The 18,739-nt window shown below is 42.7% G+C and overlaps 1 protein-coding gene across 1 annotated transcript; it reads right to left on the bottom strand.

Moving 5' to 3' along the window:
* Positions 1 to 294: 294 nt before the first annotated feature.
* Positions 295 to 18,313, bottom strand: PROX2 (prospero homeobox 2). Its single transcript, XM_077123061.1, has 6 exons — positions 18,228 to 18,313; positions 17,452 to 17,545; positions 7,206 to 8,743; positions 3,425 to 3,532; positions 2,219 to 2,413; positions 295 to 725 (listed from the first exon to the last, which is right to left on the bottom strand). Exons 3-6 carry the CDS (start codon positions 8,523 to 8,525, stop codon positions 540 to 542), a joined length of 1,809 nt encoding a protein of 602 aa, XP_076979176.1. The 5' UTR covers positions 8,526 to 8,743; positions 17,452 to 17,545; positions 18,228 to 18,313; the 3' UTR covers positions 295 to 539.
* Between the last annotated feature and the right edge of the window lie 426 nt (positions 18,314 to 18,739).

Consider the following 18,739-nt stretch of genomic DNA (forward strand, 5'->3'; position numbering starts at 1 on the left):
TTTAATGATAATATATGTGAAAGAGTCTAGCAAATAGGTAGAGCCTGGTACATAGGCAGTTAAAATCAAAACAGAAGTTTGTGAAAATTCAACATTAGATAACCTTATCTGAAAACCAAGGGGGAAAAAACTAGTATTTGTATAGTACATAACATTTCATAGAGCGCTTGAGGACATCTTTTAATCCTTACAGCCTTGTTTTATAGATGCAGAGATACCAGGAAGATTTCCAAGGCCATCACACCTGGAAACAGTAGCACTGAGACTCAAGTCTTCTGATCCCAAACCGTTGTATTCTTTTAACAGAGTACTATTGACATACCAATTAATTGATACACTTAATTGATATATTTTATAATTAAGGTTAAGCCTCTATTGATTTTGGAAAAGGAAATAAATAAGCAGAAATGGTAATAGTGCCTATTTTGGGGATTTCTTCCTGTGCCCTTTTCATATGACTACAGTTATACAAACTGCCATTTAAGACAAGCCCAGGGAACCCTGGCCAGTGTCTCCTCACTCTGCCCTCTTGTGGGATCTTAACTCCGAAACAGCTCCTGGGGATAGCTGGAAGATTTGAATATCTCTGGAATGTCACTGTCCAGTTTCGAAATAATTTTATAAATGGGTTTCTTCCAGGAAGGATCTGAATCTTTCCCTGCGGAGACAGCCCTGAAGAACTCCTGTAACGTCAGGCTGGCGATTTCCAAGAAGCAATCTGGGACCTGCATTCCCAAAGAGACCCACAAGAAAGAAAAGACGTGAGGCTGTAAAGCACTGCCATTGCACAGACCTTACTGCTCCATGCTACCTGTTCCTTGGGCAGTGACCTGATAAGAGCATCCCTGCTCTACGGGTCCCTGATTTTTGCAGCCTTAGGAATCCCCTGCTCCGTCATCAAACAAACCTTAAAATAATAGTTCTAATAAGACAGCCCTGGGAGAAAGCATATCAGAGATGCTACTTTATAGGAGGATCTGATTCCACTCATAGGTGACTTTTTAATAAGTGGGAAAACTGATATGATTGAAATTAAATCTGTGGTTCACAGGAGGTTTTTAGTATTCTTTTCCTTAGTGCCTAATGTGGAACAGAGTGCCCACACCTTACTCTCATTCCTCCTCCCACTACCTTTTGGGGCTGGACCCAAGGGGCTTGGAATCATCCCTGCTGCTAAAACAACATGGAGGGGGGCTCAAGAATCTGGTCCAGGACTCCCACCCTGCTTGGCAACATAAACGTTGCGGCCTCCCATAGGTCCTCCAGATCAGGCCTGGCTTGGGCTTGCTGCCCCTTCATGCCAAATGATTATTTCCATGAGTGGGAAAAGCTGACTCCGATCCTGAGAGCCTCAAGAGAGGAGACATGGTCCATTTTCCCCACAGGTAACCTTATGTTGCCAAACATCTTGTGATTAAGCATCTGACCAGTTGATGTTACCAGTTCTAACTTTCCTGGGAGGTATCAATAGACTGTGTGTAGTCACAGTCTATTGTGATCATAGTCAAATGAGAAAGGCAAGAAGAGGAAAGTATATGTGACTGGCTCTTGCAGAATAGGATGCCAGCATAACAAAGAGTTGCCAGTTGCACATGAGAAAATGTGTGTGTCTTGATTAGGAGTTCACACCAATGAAGCTTAGTCTACTTGCTTGCCATTTCCTGAAGCTTTACCTCTAAGGTGCCACCAGTGTGCCTTGATATAGCTCCCCAAAGGACTGAGAAGCTTGAGTATTATTTATTTCCAGGGAGGATTTGAGGTGACTTGCCATAAAAATTCCACAAATAAGAATACTTTTCAAATGAGAATACAGATAAGAACCAAATGATGAAAATAACAATATGGTTGTACAGAAAACCTAAGCCAAGGCTAGGTGCTGCAACTGAGCACAGAATTTAGTCTTAAGTCTCCTGGCACTAAGGCAGAAAGGCAAACAAATTGTGCAACTTGATAATTACAGAGTCCAAAATGGCATAACACCTGGCAGTCCTATGATTCAATTTCAGAATGAAGACTGGCTGTATATTCAGTTTCCTATATCCACCTGTTTTGCCCAAGAGAAGATGTTGAGGCTATAATCTTTGTGAGTGATTGGCCTCAGGCTGCTCTGGCTTCTCAGTGACTTGAGGAGAGAAACAAAAGGGAATCTTTTTTAAAACTCCAACCACAAAGGGAAAACATTGACCAGACCTCATGAGACCCATGTACATGGTCTTACCTCAAAGTCATTTCCCTTGTTATAGTGCATATTGAGAGCTCGGAAAAGCTCCGAATCGCGGAGAACCACCAGCCTTTTGGGATTCATGACACCTTCTGAAATTGCTTGCCGAGCAAATTTCTCCATTTGGATGTAATAAAATTCACGAAAGTTGCTGAACCACTTGATCATCTGGGAGGTAATGCTGCGGTTGAACTGTACAAACAGTGGGATCCATCAAGTCAGGCATTTGCCATGAGCTGCTCTAAGCAGAACTGCCAACTTCCAGCTCCATATAGGGGTTAGTAAGAATGGCTTCAACCAATATAAAAGAGAACTTCTTTTGAAAAAGAAGCCATGGCTGTTTTCTAAGACTATTCAGTTATACATAGAAAAATCAATGCCCATTAGAAAATAATGTTTTTCAATATACTAGATTTCTGAAGGTTTTTTCACCCATGAAAAACTTCATGGTGTGTCAGTGTGACTTCAGCCAGTATGGTGCCAGTTTCTGCTGCACCCAGATGGGAGTGCATGGCAGCACTAGAGCCTTCTGCCGGAGTAGAGGGCCAAAGGAAGGGGTAAGGGTGTAGGTCAGAGAGCAATTGATTGTCTATTTGAAGTTGCAGAATAAATCAAAATCAATTTGTTGCAGAGATCAACCAAACAATTGAATATGAAGGAAAAGACCTGAAAAATGTAAAGGACTGATAGAGATGCAAAGTATGAACAGCTCGCCACCCAATGCCCAGGGTAAAGGAAGCCTTTATTTTGTGGGAATAGACAAGGTCTGGTTCCGACCATCAGAGCTTGATTTTCCTTATTGTCATACTTGATCCATATGTACCTTCACTCAGCTTTGAAACACAAGAATTTGAATGTAAATTTGACTGTGTCAGACTTCTTACACTGTCCCCAGCAAAGACAGTAGGTACACTAGGTCAAAGGTTCCATTTACTAGTGTTTCTGTCTCCCTGTGCCCTTCCTTGTCAGAGTTTCTAGTAGAGTAGAGCTACAGCTCGAAAGCTTAAAAGTTCAGGTACCCAACCTTCCTAGCCCACAGTTATTCATGGTTATTTAGAAAATCTTAGCCCAGACCTGGAGATTGCACAGATTCCATCCACAAAGTTGCTGAACTAAAGTACAGATGATGGTCTAAGATTTGCCTCAAAACCCACTGCAACTTAGGTGTTTTGCAGAAGCTGAAATTCAGTTGAGTAACTTTACCTGAACATCAGGGAAATAGCCCTTCAGAAGGTTGGAGCTCGGGTACCGTGTGAAAAAAAACATTAGCTTGGCCTTCTTCAGATGACCAGGATTTAGGCCCTCCTGAATTTATCACAGTGTCAAGGGGAATTAACACTTTAAAATATCAGTTTATCAAAAATTCTATCAAATTAATCCAAATAGTGACTTGTTCTGTTCTTTGTGGTTGCTTTTTTTTTTCCTGGCTAAACAGTGCATTTGCTCCATTTTGCTGCTTCTAGCAAGCCTGGTCAGATAAGATGCTGGGCTATATGCCATATATGCCACAGTAAAGTTAGAATTTAAAGAATATTTTGATGTGTAAAAGTCCTTTGACATATATGATATCAAATACAGTTTGGTGTCCATTGTGCTTGCTTTAAGAACAGGATGGGAAGAGATGGCAGCTCTATTCTAGATAAACCATTTTGAGATCCCGGTGGAGATCTACTTCTCCTCTGCCTCAGTTTCCTCATCTGTAAAATGAAAGGAGTCAACTGAATGGTCCCCATCCTGGCACTCATTCTTATCGTTGGCTTTACTGTGTTTAAACCAGCAAGCATCTAACCAGACTTTGAGTATTGGATCACATTTTGCTTTTGGTCAAAAAGCTTGAACTGCTGGACTGCACCTGCTCTCCATTTGCCTGGCAGAACCTTTCCTCTTCCTTCACGTCTCAGCTTAGATGTGCCCTCCTCTGTGAAAGCTTCCCTTGCTAAATCAGGCCTTCCTTACCCTGGGCCACCAAGGCTCTCTGTACAAACTTCCATTGTAGTAATGACCTTACTGAAATTTTTACTGCATGTTTGTCTCCCCGCTGAGACTGTGAACCTCTTGAGGGCGAGGACCTTACCTTTCCACCTTTGTATTCCCCATGCCTAGCCCAGTGCTAGGAACCCATAGGTGCTCAATAAATGTTTGTTGGATGAAGGAGCAAGTGAATAATTAAAGTCAACCTTAATCCATATACACATACGGAAATTATGTTCCAAACCATACCTTACTCTGAAAACAGATTCCTTGCCCTTTAACGAGAGCAGGGTATAGTAGTGTAACTGCTTGGCACCAGGCTGGGAGGGAAAAAAAATTCCTACAGAAGAACTCTCGGCATTCCCCAGGACAGTTCTTGGGACCAGTGAGAAACATTACACAGAGTGACCTTAGATCTCAGGTCTGTAACTTTAGGACAGTTAAGACTCCTCAGTCGGATAAAGCAGTTTAGCCAGAGGAAACCAAATGTCTTCAGTTATAGCTGACCCCAGGCACCATGCTGCTAACCAGAAGACCTCAGCCTACCCCTTGTCCTTGGCCCTACTTCTAATCCCCCTTATAGGTTCATAAGTGCTGTGTAAAGAATCCCTAACGTGAGACAAAAGACCCAGTTTCAGATACTAGCTTTGCCACCTATCTGCTATGTGACCTTAGGCAAGCCACTTCTCTGGGCCTCATTTCCTTATTTCTAAATATATAGTATAGTGGTTAAAAGCCTGTGCTTGGCAATCAGATCCTGGGTCTGAATCCTGGCTCTGTGTTTGTCTTTGGGCAAGTTAGCTTGATTGTCTGCCCCTGTCTCTCAGATACCTGATCCTACAATGGATGCTTGATTTGGGGGGCAATATAGGCCCATAACCCCTTATCTGAAACCCTGGGCCAAATAATGGTTGAGATTTCAGAACTTCTGTTATTTTACAAAGGTTATCTGGGGTATGTGCCATGTATTAGCCAACAGAGTCCATGGCAGCATCTGTGAGTCTATATATCCATATTCCTACATCAAAATGTATGACTATTACACTAAATGGGAGAAAGTCCATAGATAGCCCCCAATCGGTGCAGGTCATGTTTCACTACCAAAAAAGTTCACATCAATCTTAGGGGAATAAAAATCATAGGGAGTTTCCAAGCTGTTTGGATTTCAGAATTGTGGCTCAGTGGTGGTGGACATAAACATGAACTATACACAGCAACGCCTGCCACAGAGGAGGTACTCAATGAATGTATTCTCATTGTCATACCTGCCCAGCCTATTTCACAGGGATGCCATATGAACGTGAAAATTATTTTGCACTTTAAAGCAGCTTGCTCTTAAGTGACATTAATGAGACATAGGAATAAATTTCTAATGCTGGAACATAGGCAGAAAGCAGAAGGAAATAGCTGGAGGGCCAGGATTCTGCATGGAGGCTCCAGATCATTCCAGAGATAGCTGAGTATCTCAGCCATGCAGCCCCTCTCATCCACGCACCCACCCATAGAAGTCTTTCTTAGGAATGAGTCCTTGAAACCTCCTGAAACTCTCCAAGCCCAGTCCTCATTTCACAGGCACATAGTAGGTGCCCAGCAAATATCGGCATGCCCCTCCCTCTCTAGGAAGGTACAGCCAGGGCAGCTTGACAGCCTTTCTCACACAGAGCTGTTGCTTGACAAGAAAATCAGTCTATGCTGGTATCTCCATACCTGTAAGAAGATTCCCTGCCGCCTGGAGAGGCAGTGGCGGGTGAGGTGTTCTTAGCCGTAGTTTTATAGTTGCTCACTGCCTTCCAGAAAGGCATAGGGAACTGTTTCCAACATGTGACCAGCAGGGGGCACTCAGAACATTTAGGACTCCAGAGCCTACCCTGGCTTGGTTGTGAGCTGCTCCCAACCCGTCTCCACTCCATCCTGCTGCCGTCACTACAGCTTGCCAGGCAAAGGACCTGACTGCTCACACTTTAAAAAATGACTTCAAACCTCTGGATACCCAGTTCAGGGCTGTCCATGAGAAGCAGCAGCACAAGCAAAGCTTATGAAAAAAATATCCAAAATATGCTCTAAGGAACTTTAGTCTTGCAAGATACTTGTTGGAAAAGGGGTTCTTGGTCATATGAGTTTAGGGTTGCATACGTTCCTCTCTCACATGAGTCTTAACAGTGGACTTCAGCATGTTAAAGGTTCTGAGAAGTCCTGCTGTAAAGAAGCCAGTATTCACCCAAGCCACTTTTTCTTTATATTCAATAACTATTAATATCCTGAGGTTTTCCCTGTAAAACACTGCTTTAAAAAGTGGGGTGTGCCTGAGTGTTGCAAAGGTGATGCAGTAAGACCCAGGCCCCTACAGATCAACCTGGGCCCCTCAGCCTACACCAGGTGCCCATTCTCCAACTTCCAGCCCTCTCCTTGGAAGCTGCTCCTAAAACTAAAGACTTCTTCCCCTTCTAGCTGCCTCTGTGGGTCTAGTCCACGACGAAAATTTCCCTTCTCTTCTGCTCAAATGTTCTTCATGAGTCTCCTAGACAATGCAGGCCTTTTGCCTGTAGAGCCATGGGATTGGGAGAGCTATGCCTCAAATGAGGTCATTCCTTTGACCCTCTCTGCCTAGGTGAATGGGGAGCTGACAACCAAATTATGGGGTTCTTCTTTCCATAGGGTAGTGATCATATCTGGGGAGTCCATTGTAGTTTAAAAACCAACCAACAACAACCAAAACATCTTCAGGCCCAGAGGAATGAGTCAGTAATGGTGAAATCTGATGAGTCACAGAAGAAAGTAAATGAGCCGTCCCAGGACCTTAAATCCCAGAATGCGGTCACCACTTTTGGGGGTCTAATGAGACTTGAGCTACAGGGAAGGAAAAGAAGGCCCAGAAATAACAGAAGACCATCTGAAAGCAAAGCCATTCCCTATGCCATCTGGTTATTTGTTATACTCTCCTCCTCCTCCTTATCTAGATTTCCTGCTCCTCTGAGCAGTTTCAATAGGAATCTCAATTACCAGTAAAGGATATATGGACTGAAGAAAAAGGCAGTGCATCGGTAACAGCCTGCAGGCCACCCTGTTCCATCTTCACTGAGGGAAGAAGGGGCAGATTTTCCAGACAGGCTAAGGGCAGGGGGTCCTGCTGCTGTCTCAAAATTGATGGGTGCAGTTCGACAGCTCTCCAAGGTCGTTGGGTAGTCTCTGAAGAGGGGTGGCTTTGAGAAGATGAGTCTTGGGGAGGACTGGTGTTCCAATGGCCACCGTGTCCATGACTCAGTAGCTGGCTAAGAATCTGAGTTTCTTGCATTTGGGAAGGCACAGTCAAAGAATAGTTTGTTGGGAGGGCCTGATAAGATTTGGGGATTATTCTTGAAGAGACAGAGTACTTAGGAGGATCCAGGGGCTTGGGCAGGGATAAGTTCCCCAATGGGACCCCAGCTTGTGGCTGGACCCTCCTCGGCAAGGCAGCCAGAGGAAGTGGACCTTTGCAGGCTCCTCCTCCAGAAGGTGAAGGATCACGTCTAACCTCTGACACTAGCTCCTGGAAACTTCTGCTTAGCTGAGTCAGGTGACCTGGAGGATCCACTAGAATCTTTTGTAATACTGAGTTCACAGCCTGGGACACTGCCTTAGTTAATTCTTTCTTTAGAATTTCCAGCAAAGCCTGTGTTCCATGAGGAAGGCGCCTGGGTTCCTCAGAATGGTATTCGACCTCAGACCCTCTATGTTTTTCCACCCTGGAGAGGTCCCTGCTGGAACCCTGCTGGTGATCCCTGTCCAGAGCCCAGGGACTAAACCCAGAGCCATTCCTCTGCTTTACTTTCAGAGGGCCCTTCCACTTCTCAGGATCTTCAGGACCCTGAGCTGTGTCCATGGGCCCAGCAGCCTGCAGAATATGCTCTTGCAGGTGTCTTAGCTGTTGCTTCAGCAGCTGAAGCTGTTCTGTCACCTGAGGGCCCCCTGGCCCCTTCCTGTTGCCAGGGTCCCCTGCAGGGCCTGGCTTCAAGAGGCCTTGCTGCAGAGGAAGGCTCTGCTTCCTCCTCCGGTCCCGGGCCTTCTCCAGGCAGCATGGGCTGTCCCTGCCTAGGATATTTCCAGAACCCAAAGGGCTGGGGGAAAGACACATGCCCTGAACGATGGTCTCCACTCTGGCCCTCTTTGCCTGGATGAGCTTATCCCCAAACCAGTCAGGGTCAGCAAGACTGGAGTTGGAGACCTGGCTCCAGGGAAAGAGGGGGTCTCTGCCAAGCTCCTGGCCGGATGGGTTTCTTCCACCTTCCATACGGGGTTCTGTTGGGTGGGAGCAGGTCCGGGACTGAGGAGAAGGCAAAATGGAGTTTGGATCCATCCCCTAGTTCCACAGCCACTTGCTTCGAGGCTATGTGATTCGTCAGGGCTCCCTGAGGGAGCCCAGGGCTTCAGCAGTCCTTTAATCTTCCCAGTTGGAAGTATACTTGGAATGAGCTGGGGGCTGCTCTCTGCACTCAGAACGGTGAAAGGCAGCAGTTGCAGAGGAAGGATTCAGACTCTGGAATACCAGAGCTGAAAAAGCTCCTGGGCAGATTCCTGAAATTAAAGACAGGAAGAAAACAGCACATGTGACTTTGAACGGTTATGCTTTACAAAATCCAGTGTGCAACTGAATTACCTAGGAATCTTGTTAAAATTCATTCTCATAGATGCAGGGTAGGGCCAAGAGTCTTCATGTCTAACCAGGTCCCAGGTGCTGCTGCTGCTGAAGATTGGGAACACACTTTGAGGAACAAGGCTAGAGATTCCCAAGAGTAATCTCAGGGAGAAATATCTTCTGCCTCATCATCATAATAATAAGAAGAATAGTGGCAAGAACAATAGTAATAACGATAGTAGCCAACTGAGCAATTTCCTAAGCATTGTGCAAGAAGTCTATATCCAATACCTATTTTTTTTTTAAAATGGGCAGGCACCAGGAGTCGAACCCGGGTCCTCTGGCATGGCAGGCAAGCATCCTTGTCTGCTGAGCCACCGTGGCCTGCCCTCTAATACCTATTTTAATGCTCACAACTCCATGAGGATGTTGTTATTCCTATTTTACAGATAAGGAAACAGGCAAATCTCAGCTCCTCTGCAGCCAGGGAGTTCTAGGCAGGTCACTAGGGTCTGCAGACGTGACCACAGCTTCCACCTGGAGCTGCCAGGTGGCTTACAGAGACACCCAACATAATTCCCTGTGTTCCACTTGGGGTGGAGCCATCATGGGATGAGTGCCACTGATGGAGAAAAGGCTGGGGCCGCGGGGCAGTAAAATTAGAAAGTTCTTAGCTTTGAATAATTAAGATATTTTTAAATTACTAAAACAAAATGAGATGACGTCAAATTAATGTAAATGAAAGTATTAGTTATCACCAAGTTAATACCAACAGGTTGGATAGTGTTCCTCCTTGGGAGAAAGAAACATTTTTTAACTTCCTTTTAATTATCTAAATTAACTTTTAGATAATTTGACCATGAATATATATTATGTGTGAAATATGGAAAAGTTATTTTTAACAGATCTTATTATCTAATAAGCTTAACTAAATCATAAAGTGTACATTACGTACTTTGTAAATAATCATCATCATTAAACTGTCAGAATTGATATTTTAACCAAGAGGAGCTGTACAAAAATGATACAAGACTATATATATATTTTTAAAGTAGGCTCCAAAAAGAAAAGGTGGTTGGCTAAGGTTATTCTTACTGCTGAACAGTTCCTCTTTAAACTCATCATTTTCAAACTCAGACTCAACAGCTGCCTCCTCAACTCTGTCTCACCTCTTATACTACCGACCTTGTTGTTCAAGCTGGAAGTAGAGGTGTCTCTTTGACTCTTGCCTATTCCTTATCCTCAACATTGACTTGATCACCAAATGTATGGCAAAAATGGCTCTGAACTACATTCCACCACTCCTTCCACAATGCCATTGTCTCGATTCAGGGTCCCATAATTGTACACCTGGACACAAAATACTGGTCCCCCATCGTCTAGCCTCTCCCCCACTCTGATCCTTCTTCTACATTCGTTCATTCAACAAACATGTATTGAGTGCTGACAACAGAGCAAATCCTGTGCCCATGTGGGGCTTGTGTACATGCAAAGGGAGATAGACTTAATAATACACTACATAAGTATTGGAGGGCTACATTATCTAAAGCCCTTACTCTGAGATAAATAAGGACCTATTGGAGGGATATGAGATATGACATAATTTCAATTTAAAACGATCATTTTCTACTGGATGGAAAATAGACTGGGGATGGAGACCAAGGTTAGAAGTGGGGAAATTACCTAGAAGACTGTTATAATAATTCAAGTGAAAGATGATGATGATGGCTTGGACAAAGGATGTAGCAATGGGAGCAAGAACTCATGTAGGTTCTGGATATATGATGAAGTTGGGATTTTCTAACAGATTGGATATTGGGTAGAAGAGAAAAATAAGCATTACTGATTTTAAATTTTTTATATGAGCAACTGGAAGGATATAGCTTAATGAACTGAGATGGGGAGAACGACTGAAGAAACATTTCAAGGGGAAGAGCAAAAACTCAGTTTGAACATATTAAATCTAAATTTATTTATTTATTTATTTATTTTTACATGGGCAGGCACCGGGAATCGAACCTGGGTCCTCTGGTAAGGCAGGCAGGCGTTCTTGCCACTGAGCCACCATGGCCTGCCCCATATTAAATCTAAATGAAGATGTTGAAAAAGTGGGTGGATAAATTAGGCTGGAGTTTGGGGGGTAGATATGAGCTACAAATATAAAATTGAGGGTTGTCAGTATGTAGATGGATGAACTCACCAAGGGAGTGAGTGTAATAGAGAGGAAAAGAGGACAGAGATTCATCCCCGGGACCATCAACGTGAAGAGGTTGGGGACAAGAAGGGAAATGAACCACGGAAACTGAGGAGAAGCAATCCATGAGAGAGGAGGAAAACTAGGGGTGTGTGAGGCCCTGGGGGCGAAATGAAGAAAGTGTTTCTAGAAGAGAAGACATCTGTTATATAGGATTGTGAATTGAGTAGTCAATTTAGTAATGACATATCATTAGGCACTCTGTTCAGAGCAGTTTGGGTGGAGTAGCGAGAAGAAAATCCAGACTGGAGTGGATTTAAGGAAGAGGGCAAGAAGACGAACTGGTGACATTGAATATGGCAACTCTTCCAAGAAGTTTTATAAAGAGGAAAAAAATGGGACAGTGGCTGGAAGGGGTAGTGGGGTCAAAAGAGGGTTTTGCATGATAGGAGAAATAATAGCATTTTGTAGGCTGATGGCAATGATTCCATAGAAAGACCAAATATGTTAGTGGAGGCGAGAGGGGGAGAATTTCTGGGCCATGGCCTTGGGTAGGAAGGATCTAGTACCCAGGAGATAGGAGAATGTGGAGCTCATCCATGCTCACAGGACCCAAGGCAACACATGTATACAGGTGCTGATAGGTTGGGAGATACAGGGGCAGGAGATAGTGGAAGTTTTCCTTTGACTGCTTCCATTTTCTCAGCGGCACTGTCATTGGCATTAATATTCTAAAATGTGGGTCTGGTTTGCCCCTCAATAAAATCAAAGTCTTTGCTAGCTTCCTGTTGACTGTATGGTTCAGATGCTTCAATCCTTCTTGAGTGCAGTCCTAATCTAACTCTTCTGGAGCCACTATACTCAACATGTGTCCTGTGTTGAGCCATCATCCCTGAGCCTGCTGAAACTCCTTTAAGGCATCATGTCTTTGTACTTACTGTTCCCTCTGCCAGGCAGGCCCTTTTCCCTCTTTTCCACCAAACATACTCGACTCCTTTTTCAAAATTCAACTGAAACGTCACCTCCTCTCTGAAGCAATCAGTGTGCCTTGCCCTTTAAACTGTGAGCTCCCTCTACTTTTTTTTTTTGCTTGGGCAGCCACCAGGAATCGAACCCGGGTCTCCAGCATGGCAGGCAAGAACTTGGCTACTGCACCACGATCCCTCTACTTTTTATCCCCCAATAGTGCTTAACTGACAATTCCAAATAGATGTTTGTTGGTTCAGTTGAATGAATTATTCTCTAAACACTTCTCTATACTGATGCTTTATTTTAGAACCTTCTAGCACTGAACACCGAGACTTGGGTATGGAACAAACTCAATATATACAAGAAGGTGGGTGGGTAGGTAGGTGGGTGGGAGGATGGATGGATGGATGGATGGATGGATGGATGGATGGATAGATGGAGAGCATAGAACCAACTTTTCTAGATCTCCCTGTGTGTTATTTCAGGTACTGTTTTTGATGTTCCATGTAGTCTGTGTTCCAGAAAGCTGAACCACTTGGATAGGAGACTTGGCCCAGTGTATTTAATGGAGCAACAATGAGCAGGAATGTCTTGAGGCCAGAAACTGGAAATCCACTTTGATTTGGGCTCCACTGTGATTTGGTGTCCAGAGATGTTTATGCTCATCTCTGTATGACAATCATGAAAACTCTGCATTGGGCTGCTGAAAAACAGGAAACCTCTGTGCTGAGGCCAGCATGCTGTCCAGGGCCCTTTATCTGGTTGCGCCTGTATGAAGCAGGGACACTCCTTCTGTTTGAAAATTAACTAGCAGCACTCTCACATTCACTGATAGAAGTAGCAATTGTCACAGCCCCATAAAAATGTTTGATTACCTCTCTTAGATGACGAACGTACTATGTGATCGTTTTACTTCCCAAATATACAACAATATGAAGAAGAAAATAAATGCCCAGAGAAAACCAGTTAACATTGATGTTCTTCATTTTTTCCAAATTTTTTCTCTGTGTACATATACCTATAATTATGTAAAATTTTTAAAAACAAAAATGGAATTATAAATACATAGCTCTCATGTCGATGAATATCAATTTACAACAACATTGTAAAAGCTAGTATGAAAGTAACATAATTTATTTAACAAATTACCTTTGGATAGACAGATTCATTCTAATGTTTTCACTACTATAACAGTACAGGCAAGAAAGTATGGAAGTTGAGAGCATGGGACTCTGGAATCAGACTGTGTTGAGTTGAATCCCTATAGCCACTTATTAGCGTTGTGACCTCTGAACCTCGGTTTTCTCATCAGTAAAATGGGGATAACTATAATACCTATGCTTGTGGTGAGGATCAAAGGAATTAACATATGTTACATTTTTAGAACATTTCCTGGCACATTAGTAATTGCTGTATGTGCCGGTTTGAAGCTATTATGTACTGCAGAAAAGCCATGTCCTTTAAATCCTCACTCAGTATTGTTGGGTGGGGTCTTTTTGATTGCTTCCATGGTGATGTGACCCACCCAATTGTGGGTATTTAACTTTTGATTAGATAGTTTCCATGGAGATGTGTCTCCACCCATACAAGATGGGATTGCTTACTGGAACCCTTTAAGAGGAAACCATTTTGGAAAAAGCTTTAGAACCCCAGAGCTGAGAAAACCCACACTGCCAGAGACCTTTGGAGATGTAGAAGGAGAACACCCCCCAGGAATCCTTATTAAATGAGAAGCCTGGAGAGAAAACTAGCAGATGTCACCATGGGCCTTTCCAGCTGACAGAGGTGTTCTGGACCCATCAACCTTTCAAGGTATGTTTCCCTGGATGCTTTAGTTTGGACATTTTCATGGCCTTAAAACTATAAACTTGCAACTTAAAAAATTCCCCTTTTTAAAAGCCATTCCATTTATTGCATTCCAGCAGCTTTAACAAACTAAAACACTGTATTAGTGTTAACTATTCTTATTATGAACGATACTGGGGAACATCCTACATATATCTTTGGGAACTTATAATTTCCTTAGCATACATTTCTAGAAATGGAAATACTGGGTCAAAGACTAGGCATATGGTAAACTATGAGTGACGCTAATTCATTCTCATCACTGTCATTAGAAACTTAACCCAGATTTATACAAGGAAGGCTTATTGTTATTTCCTTGATAAAGTTCCTGCCTAGTTAGGAAAACTTAGGGTTCTTATTTGCAGTATTTTGTTCATTCACTTCCTAGACTCATTTGGATCCCAATAGGACCAGTCTTGAGCTTACGAGGCAACCACCCATAATGTGGTTGAAGAAATAGATGAAAATGCCTTATCCTGAACCAGCCTCTCCTATGCAGAGGTGATGGAATCTGGAGGACACTGCTGCCAACTCATAATAATGATCACTTAATCACACATTTGTATGCCAATATATATTTCTGTCTGACCCACAGTATTCGTGAACAGCCTCCCATCTAAATATTTCCAGGCCCAGCTGATTTCTTCAATGCTACATCTAAGTCATACAGCATTTTTATACTTTACTAAGGTGTTCTCATATACCACTTCATCTCTGTTTTGTTCCCTAAGATGTGGCGACATTCTCTCTTGCCCTGGGGCCGGGGGTCACCCCTTCCATCTCTAGTCCAGCCCTGAACAGTTCTCCCCACTGCACAGGCTGATGGTGGCAATGAGAAGGGGAGGTCATGTCACACAGCTCTGTCCATCACGGACCTAGACACAACCAAATCAGAAGCTCTGAGGGTTTGATCTACTGGGTGGATCCCTGGGCTGGAATCGCTAGCTCTCATGTAATCTTAAGCACATCACTTTACGTCTCTCCCCCTCAGTTTCTTCACCTGTGAGATAGGGTTGATAACAGTGCCCAACTCCTAGAGCTGTGGTGATGACCCAATGTGATAGCACATCCAAATGTCTGGCAAAAGGCTCTCCTTAAGCTGTAGTTTCCTTTCCTCCTAAAGTGGGGTAGGGAGGCCCCATGGCCATAAAACTTTAGGACTGGCAGGGCCTTCGGGATCATCTGGTACAGTGGGTGGCTTCAGTCTTTTAGATTTCAAATATTATTAAAATGAAAATAAAAGCACTTTGATCCAGCTTGAGTTGTCAATATTTTATCTGGGGAAATAAAGGGCACATGTACACATAAACAGTATATCTCCTATTTACTATAATTTTTATTTCAGAAAGAAAATAGTTTTAACCATTCCTATAAAAAAAAAAAAGGAGGGTGAGGAATACATTTAGCTTTATAAAAACTCTTTTACCATGGGGAAAAGAGGTGGAACAAATAAGGTATCAGTGGCTGAGGGAGTTCAAATAGAGTCGAGAGGCTACTCTGGAGGTCACTCTTATGTAAGCTTCGGTTAGACATTGCTATCTATCATAACTTGCCAAACCTCAAAATTAATCCTGCCATTCCTAAAGAACACATAGGGCATTATATAAGATTCTACAAAGGTTCCAAGCACTAGGGTAACGTTCCAGAGACCTACAACCTACAGATGGGTCCCTGGACCAGACTAGTCCTGAAAAGCAGAGGTGCCAGCCCTTCCAGAACATCAACTAGTTCCATTCCCCTGCCCCATATTACTGAAAGCCCCTTCCAACATGAAAAAGTTAGAATGGGCATAGCCCAAATACCCCCTAAAGAGTGGGAGAAAGCTCAAAGGATGGTGTAGTTATACAGAGAAGGTAGGGTTTAACAAATGAGTATGAGTGCTGAATCATTATATTAATACTTCCTTTGGTCTCCAGTACTTTAGAGCAGCTAGTAGTAAAAACCTAAAACAGTGGAATTGTTACCCATACCAAAATTCTTAAATCTGTTCTACAACTCATTGTTGCAATGTACTTTGAAATTTATTGCTTTTTAGTATACATGTTCTTATTCACAAAAAAGAAAAATACATATTTCTTCCAGTGTCCAGTGTTTTACAGGAGCTAGGAGGGAAATTCTGAAATAGTGAAATGGTAACCCATAACAAATTCTAAAATCTGTTCTGTATCTACTTATTGAAGTGTACTTTGAAAATCATTGCTTTTTTTCTTTTCTTTGCATACATGTTATATTTAACAATAAAGAAAGTTTTAAAAAACAAACAAGCAAAAAAAAGTCTTTACCTAGTCATTTTCTGAAAACTTCCCTGGACCGGTGTTAGGGAACTACTGCTCTTCTTACCATGTCCTTGCTTTATGATGGGGAAACAAACCCAGAGAGGTGAAGGGCCATGCCCAAGATCACAGGAGAAACACCCCTAGCTGTCAGAGATCCTTCCAGTGACTGTACAGCATCCCGGGCTGGGAGTTAAGAGGTCTGGCCTCTACTCCCAGCCATTTGCCCTCAGGCCACACTCAAGCTTCTTTGTGCCTTTTTCCCCGGGGATGCCCATGACAGGTATGAGAACCAGCCTTTTTTTTTTTTTTCAAACATAACAACATACAAACATGAACATTCTTACCATATGATCATTCCATTCTTGGTATATAATCAATAATTCACCATATCATCACATAGTTGTATATTCATCACCATGATCATTTCTTAAAACATTTGCATTAATTCAGAAAAAGAAATAAAAGGAAAAAAGAAAAAACTCATACATACCATACTCCTTACCCCTCCCTCTCATTGATTGCTAGTATTTCCATCTACCCAATATATTTTAGGCTTTGTTTCCCTTATTTTTTTCTATACCCTTTATCACTCCCTTCCATTGATCACTAGCATTTCAATCTACTAAATTTATTTTAACATTTGTTCCCCCTATTATTTATTTATTTTTAGTCCATATGTTTTACTCATCTGTCCATATGTAGATAAAAAGAGCATCAGACACAAGAGAACCAGTCACTTTCAAAAGGAGAGCTTCAAAAGTGTTCCAGAGTTGTGCTGAATGAAGCTGCATCTGATCTATAGTTTTTTTTGTTTGTTTGTTTGTTTTCTCTTATATATTTTTGTACTTTTTATTTTTATTTGTGTTTTCTCTCTGTGTTATCACTTTATTTCTTTTTCTGTTGTAGTGCTATTTCTTTCTCTAAATCGATGCATATGTACTGAGAAATGATGACCATACACCTATGTGATGATATTAAGAATTACTGATTGCATATGTAGAATGGATTGATTTCTATTGTTGTGTTAGTTAATTTTTTTAATTAATAAAAAAAAAAAAAAGTAAAAATAAAAAAAAATAAAAAAAAAAAAGTGTTCCAGAGTTGCATGCCAGGGTATTATGGAGTGAAATATCTTGATGTTTACAGTTTACTTGACAGTATTTTAGCCCACAAAAATAGATGAAGAAAATATGGCAACATATCAACAACTGTTAAATCTAGGTGATGGGTATTCATGGGTGGGTATTCCTTATGATAGTTTATCTGCATTTCAGTATGCTGGAAAACGTTAATAATGAACATTCCTTAACTGTAAAAAGCACTCTGGCAATGGAAATGGAAGGGATGGGATGGGGTTACTCACAGGAACGAGGTCTGCAGAGAGGTCCAGGTCCAGGGTCTACAGCCAAGCAGGGCCCGCCATCCCGAGGAGATGGAGCAGCCCTCTCTTCACCTGCCTTGGGCAGACACAGCCATGGTCAGGAAGTGTTTTTGGTTTCCTCTCCTTCCTCCCCAGGCAGGTCTCCAGCCGTGACTGGGTGAGGGGATTCACCCTCCCACTGCCCACCCTTCTCAGTCAGTGTAAGGCACCATCTGACAGACCCAGCCCAGCGCTGCTGCAACTGCTGGCACTGGGGACAGTGGGGGCTACCCAGAGCAGCCAACCGGTGTGGGGGGGCTTATGAATATGCAGATAAGGCCAGAGCCGGTTGGCTACCCTCCTGCCACTTCCCACTTCCACCCCAACTCAGGTGCCCAGAAAGACAGCTCAGAGAGAACCTTCCTGAAATGCCACCTCTTTTCTCCTTGCCAAAGGAATCAGAGAGCCCTTAGAGAAATATGTGGACTGAATTATCCAGCTTCTTCCATCACTTTGGACTCTAGTGGGGAGCCCCTAACCTCTGCTTCCAAATTCCCCAGCAAGGCAGTTCCAAAGTGAACATCCTTCTCCTGCTCCTCAAACATCCTAAGGTTATAGCACCTACCCAGCTCCAAAATATGACATCTCTGCTCTAAAGGAAGGTTGCGTGGCCTCTCCCTCCAGCTAGATCCAAAACACTGTTGGGGAGGCTGGTTGCTGGACCAAAAGTTCCCAGCCCTAGCAGAGCTGAGGAGGACTCACTGGCCAAATTTACCTACCCCTGAACATCACCTGAATTTTGCCATTCTCCTCCATCAGTTCACAAAGTAGGGAAGTAGAATAAATGTTCTGAAATAGGGCAATGAAAAATCAATGAACTTCAGCTCAACTCATCAATTTATCAACTTAACTTTTTCAATTCATAAACATGTGTTCCATTGTGAAATATATATTCAAAAAGGTTTGTAAATATATGTGTACAGTTTTAAGAAGACTAATAAGAGGAATATTCATACCCACCACCCACACTATGGAATGAAAAAACCCTTGGTGGCCCTTCTTGATCATTCTCCCCAGAGTTAACCACCACTGTCCTGAGTTATATACTGGCCATCTCCTTGCTTTTTTTTTTATAGCTCCAACATCTACATGCCCTAAACTACATACAAATTTTGCCTATTTTTTAAATTGATAAAAGGATGCATTTACTTTCATATTATACAAGAATTTTTTTTTTTCTGTTTTTAGAAAGGAAAAGTGGCTCAGCTAATGAAAAATGGCAGAGTGGGCA

The sequence above is a fragment of the Tamandua tetradactyla genome, chromosome 12, assembly GCF_023851605.1.
Source record: "Tamandua tetradactyla isolate mTamTet1 chromosome 12, mTamTet1.pri, whole genome shotgun sequence".
Classification (NCBI taxonomy): domain Eukaryota; kingdom Metazoa; phylum Chordata; class Mammalia; order Pilosa; family Myrmecophagidae; genus Tamandua; species Tamandua tetradactyla.